Here is a 6,000-nt window from a genome sequence, read left to right as displayed (position 1 = left end):
AGATGGAACTTGAAAGCATCTTACTGGTGCTCCTGGCCTTCGGTTGGCCACCTCTGACCTGAATTTGTTCCCCCAAGCTACTTTTGCATTCTGACTTGAACAAGCCTAGGGAGGTTTTTAAACCATTCTATGAGCTTATTCATAAAATGAGAAATGTTGGATGGTGAGTATATATTTGAAAGATGCCACAATTTTAACAAGAGGATGCAGTATGGCTGAGTTTTATTTTCAGATGTTAATACAAGCTGTGTTCAGTGAAAAATAAAATGCAAATACAGCAACACTGTACAGACACCAAGAGCAGCATACAGGCACAGTAACAGATATCAGACAACACCATCCTGAAACCAATTCCAGAAACTTCATATAGTTCAAGGAGATCTCGTTCGCTTCTGTGGTGGGGAAAAAAAATAAATATTATTCCACTGAATATGTATCCACACTGGTCATACAATCGCATTATAAAAATATAGAATAGGGGCAAATCAATATACTGCTTTACATCAGAACTACCCTTAAAGTGGTTGTAAAGCCTCCCCTTAATACCTACCTGAGTCCCATTGTGATTCAGCAACGTTCACAAGAGCCTCGGCTCTCTGAGGACTATCCCACCTCATTGGCTGTCAATCACAGCCAGTGAGCCAATTAGGAGAGGGAATGGGGCCAAACTGTGGCTGTGTGTGAGAATGGACACAGGATGCTTGCTGTGGGGGCACTTGGCAAAAGGGAGGGGCCAGGAGCCTTGGCAGGGAACACGAGAAGAGGAGGATCGGGGCTGCTCTGTGCAAAACCATTACACAAACACGGTAAGTATTACATATCAGGTTTTTTGTTTAGTCACCCATAAGTCTGTTAGGGATACAGTTCTAGCAGTATTGGTACATGACATCACTGAACTCAAAAGTTTATCCCCAGTCCCATTTTCACAGTAAATGGTCCAGTTAGAAATATTATAAAGGCCATATCTTACTTGTGAGTGCAAGGTTTCTTCTTTCACTACCAAGTCACTGACTCTGAACAAGCAGGGATATTGCATGTGCCAGACACCAGATCTGCACATGCATGTTCTTGGTTAATGGTTTAATTAGTCAGTCAAACATGACTTAAGAGACTGTCCCTCTAACAAAAAACGACAACAGATCTCAAGAGCAAGCACCTAGAGGTGCCTAAACATGTTTATGGTTACTGTCACTGCTCTGTTCTAACCAAAGGAGGACTGTTCCGATCAGGCAAAGTTCTACCACTTCATGTTAGTGCCATAGCTTGCCTGCTATCCCATGTTTATTGGTCTCATCACTACTACTAGTTGCCTCGCTGGCCAACTTTTGTTATGTGAAGGTATTTCCATGTGCCTGCACTTTATATCTGTCAAAAGATATCATTTTTGGCTGTCAAAAGCAGCAGATACTTTAAACTACGACAGGGACATCCAACTTCAAAGCCAAATTTCAATTTAGGGGGTTCCAGTAAAGGGTATTGTTATAGTTAAAATATATTTGCATGCTGTATGTCCCTATGGCTTCGATACACATTTTGATATATAAATATACTGTGTCTTTACAAGTACTGGTAGTTCTATGCAGTATACATAACAAGTGTTGAACTTCCTAAATAACTAATAAATCCTTAAATAAGAATAAATGATTAACTTGCAATGTAGCAAGATACTGAGTGCTCAAATATTCTTGTTCCCTGACTGGGAATAGTGAACAATACACATAATGAAATATACGTGTTCCCTAAGTGGGAATTGTGAATAATAAAGATAAAGTCCACACACTCAAAAAATGAATTGAATAAAAATTAAGAGTACAAATACACAAATATAATCTTCAGAGTCTTCTGCAAAAAAAAACGCACAACACATCACCAGTGCAGAAACATTGAAAATGCAAGTGCTCTCCTCCACCTCAATATCCTAGCCAATCAACTGTCTATTCATTTTTTGTGTGTGGACTTTATCTTTATTATTATGTTTATTGTTCACTATTCCCAGTCAGGGAACACAAATATTTTATTGTGCACTCAGCATCTTGCTACATTGCAAGTTAACCATTTATATTTAAAGGATGTATTGCTAGTTATTTAGGAAGTGCAACACTGTTTTGTTATGCATATTTTATATGTGAAGTGAACACATTTTGTGTGTGTGCAGCAGCCAGAGTCATACATTTCATAAGAAAAGAACTGATTGAATAGCAACACTCTGCAGATCAGATATTTTGGCAAGTCAACTATTAGAAGGATCGCCAATGAACCTCCAGTGCTGAGCATCATTGATTCTATGGTATCCTATAAGATGGGATGAAAAAGTATGACCAACAAAAAGGTGCAAGAGCTGTTTGCCTTAAAACTCTTAATGAATTGTATCCCCCTTTGGCTAAGCGATATTGATTTGTACCACACTTTGCCCAACAATGGACACCAAATAGAGTCCCTCTTGCTCTCAAAATTGTGTCCCTGTTTTTCTTAAGAACGAACTGTATAGCCAATCATTTCTTGGTTCAAGCATTACTTACCATCTTGTTTTTACTGATGTTTTACACAGGGGTGCTCATATTCAGCATAGCCATTCTCATCTGAGGAAGAGAAGGAATGAAATGAAGACAATGCAGAATAAGTCTGTTAAAAAGTAACCATGCATGAAGGTCTTCAATCCTAATGGAGGTGGACATTCAGCTGGAATCAGGTTCATAAGTGTTTATTTTCAACCTTCTGCATTACCATAGTTAAGCTGGCCATACATCTTTCAATTTTCTAATTGTTAATGGGGTCAATCTGATGTTTTTTTTACTAATGATCAGCAAAATTCAAAGGAGCAGAGTGTAATTTTTTTTTTTTGAATGAATAAAAATGCTATCTGAATGAGGTTTATGTTTGGGTAAAATATTGTACTGAAACACATTACTACTGTGTTTCCGTTACAATAGCCAAAAAAAAATAAAAAAAATCAGAAACCCACCCAAGCTTCCAAACATCTTAAATGGTTTTAACAGACATTTAGCGTAATTGTTTCAATACTCATAGCCAATGGTATGGAATAAGATATAGTATACAGTGTCTCTTTATAGGGTATTCCATACCGCTAAGCATCTCTTGGGTCTTGCTCATTTCTTCAGGATGAGGACAACCCAATCTGAATCAGTTTTCCAAAACATCCATTTCTACAAAGCGTGTATACAAAATGGGCATATGTCCGAAAATCACTTCCATCAAAAAAAAAAAAAAAAAAAAAAAAAACGAAGTTACACTTACCGGTGACGTCTTTTCCAAGAGTCTTTCAGGAGAGCCACCTTTCAAAGACCTTGGCTCCTCCCTTCTCAGGAAACACCACCTCCACTAGAGCGTTAAGCTTTAGTTTTCAAACGAGAACCTCTGGCCAGTCTAGGGGAGGCATGAACATATACCAACCTTCACTTTCCTGATGCTCTAATGTTCCAGTGGCTAACTTATTTGGGTGGGTACCGGTGCTGTCCTGAAAGACTCTTAGAAAAGTTACCGGTAAGTGTAACTTCGATTTTCTCCCCTTTGTCTTTCAGGACAGCCACCTTTGAGAGAATAAATGAGCGCTTACCCTAGGGTGGGACTACCGCTTGAAGAACTTTATCTGCCAAAGACAAGGCCTTTTGGACATAAATCCTGCCTGTAGTGCTTAACAAAGGTGGTAAAAGCTTGACAATGTTACCGCTCTACAGATCTGCTCCGGAGTAGCACCAGCCCACTCTGCCCAAAATGTCACCATAGCCCTGACGGATTGCCCCCCCCGATACCTTTTGGGACCTCCACCCCCTTGACTACATATGCCTGGCTAATAGCCAACTTGAGCCATCGTACACCTAGAGGCTTTGGAACCCCTCCTCGCCCCCGAAAAGGAAACAAATGAATCAGATTTTCTGAATTGTGCCGTACTATCCAGGTACCTTAAAAACACACCTTCCAACATCTAGCCTGTGAAAAATATGCTCCCGTTCCTTCACAGGATTTGAAAAAAGTAGGCAAAAAATGATTTATTGGCCTCTATGAAATTTAGAAGAAATTTTTGGCAAAAGCCAGATCAGTTTTAACCACTATCCTATCTGGAAAAAAAATTGACGGAAAAGGTGCCCTAATCGAGAGGGCTTCCAGCTCACTAACCCTCCTTGTGGTAGTGATCACTACCACAAAAAAAAAAAAAAAAAAGTCTTGTGTCAGCAACTTGACTGCACAAAACTCCATTGGCTCTAAAGGTTCCTCTGTAAGAGCCTGCAACACCAGAGAAAAGTGCCACAAGGGGAATGGTGGCATCTAACTGGTCTTTGTCTGCTTAGGGCTTTAAATAACCTTGATACCCAGGGGTTTTCTGCTAGTGCTAGCTGTTCCGGAAAAACACTTAGGAGAAGCCTGGCCAGAGTCCTAAGGGCCAATCCCTTGTCTGCCCCACTCTGCAGGCACTCCACTACTGTTACTGGGCTGTGTACATTAATGGAGCTTTCTGCACACCAAGTAATACATTTTTTCCATACTTTTAGGTAAATGGAGCGTGTCTTTTTCCGCCAACTTAGGATTGCCACCAGTCAGAGAAACCCTTACCCTTCAGCATCTCCTCAGTAACCAGGCGGCTAGATTCCATCTCTCCACCTGGTGACAACAGATCCGACCTTGAGAGAAGAGGTCTTCTCGAACCAACAAAATCCAGGGGGGCTCCGCACCCAGATCTCTCAGTGGAAAACCATGGCCTCCTGGACCAGTGTGGTGCTATTAGGATCAGGGTCATGTCTTCCTTTGTTTTAGAAAAGCAAAGGAATTTGCTCTGCTAACACTGAACTGCCTCTCAGCCCAATTAGGTGCTCGGTCTGTTACCTGTCACCTGATTGGCTGAAACGTCAGGCACTGTGATTGGACGCCTGATAGAGGACGGGAGAAAACATTGAGGAGCGTGCAGAACACCGCCGCTGACCCACTGCAAGACAGGTAAGTGCCAAGCGATGCACACTGGCAGCATTTGATGGGGAACAGTGGCTACATTTGATGGGCACAATGGCTGCGCTTGATGGCACAGTAGCTGCGTTTGATGGGCACAGTGGCTGCGTTTCTATGTGTGTGTGTCTTTTTTGACATGTTGGGTGAAGAGCAAAATTGCATTGGGGGGCCCCAAATAATATTTGCCCAGGGTTCAAACCATATTAAAGACGGACCTGAGGAGGATAGAGTAGACATGTGCATTCGTTTTCGTCCGAATGCATTTTCGTCCGAATTTCATGTATTTTCGTTTTGACAAACGATAACGAAAGCACAGAATCCGAAAAACGAAAGATCCGACATAAATAAATGCTTTTTCGTTTTCCTTGTTACAACAGTTCGATATAGAATAGGAGATTCAACGTGACTGACAATAACAATCTGTGTCTATAGAACCTGTGGTCGAATGTGCCTAACCTTACCTCTATTAGTCCAAGATTATATAGAGAAAATATGCGACAGAGAAAAAAGATTTGACAGAGAAAAGATTCTGCAAGTTACTGTTCTAAAAAGTGTTTGGGGACCTAAGTCCTGCCCCAGGGGACATGGATCAAAGCAAAAAGTGTTTTAAAAACTGCAATTTTTTCGGGAGCAGCGATTTTAAAAATGATTAAAGTGAAACAATAAAAGTGTATTCCTTTAAATTTCGTAGCTGGGGGGTGTGTATAGTATGCCTGTGAAGGGGCGCATGTTTCTGGTGCTTAGAACTGTCCCTGCACAAAGTGTCATTTATGCAGGAAAAAAAAAAGTTATTTAAAATCACTCGTAGCTATTATGAATTGTTGGCTCCGTAATACAGAGAACACTCATTGAAAGTCATTGATAAAAAAAAAAAAAAAAAAAAAAAAAGCGTGGGGGTCCCCCAAATTCAATTACCAGGCCCTTCAGGTCTGGTATGGATATTAAGGGGAACCCTGCATCAAAAAAGAAATCCATACCAGACCCTATCCAAGCACGCAACCTGGCAGGCCGCAGGAAAAGAGGGGGGGGGATGAGAGAGTA

General features: G+C 41.0%; 1 protein-coding gene across 1 annotated transcript in view; it reads right to left on the bottom strand.

Annotated features, from left to right (window-relative positions):
- Positions 1–205: 205 nt before the first annotated feature.
- The window catches only part of LOC143929796 (ovostatin-like), a 201,808-nt gene continuing 196,013 nt past the window's right edge, over positions 206–6,000 (bottom strand). Inside the window, exons 35-36 of the mRNA XM_077453773.1 lie at positions 2,520–2,579; positions 206–392 (exon numbers count right to left, since the gene is read on the bottom strand). Coding sequence (XP_077309899.1) covers positions 2,530–2,579 — 50 coding nt within the window. The 3' untranslated portion in view covers positions 206–392; positions 2,520–2,529. The remainder of the gene's footprint in view (positions 393–2,519; positions 2,580–6,000) is intronic.

The sequence above is a fragment of the Lithobates pipiens genome, unplaced genomic scaffold, assembly GCF_037356315.1.
Source record: "Lithobates pipiens isolate NorthernLeopardFrog02 unplaced genomic scaffold, aLitPip1_a1.2 Scaffold_25, whole genome shotgun sequence".
NCBI classification, from domain to species: domain Eukaryota; kingdom Metazoa; phylum Chordata; class Amphibia; order Anura; family Ranidae; genus Lithobates; species Lithobates pipiens.
This window is presented reverse-complemented; position numbering and strand designations above follow the sequence as displayed.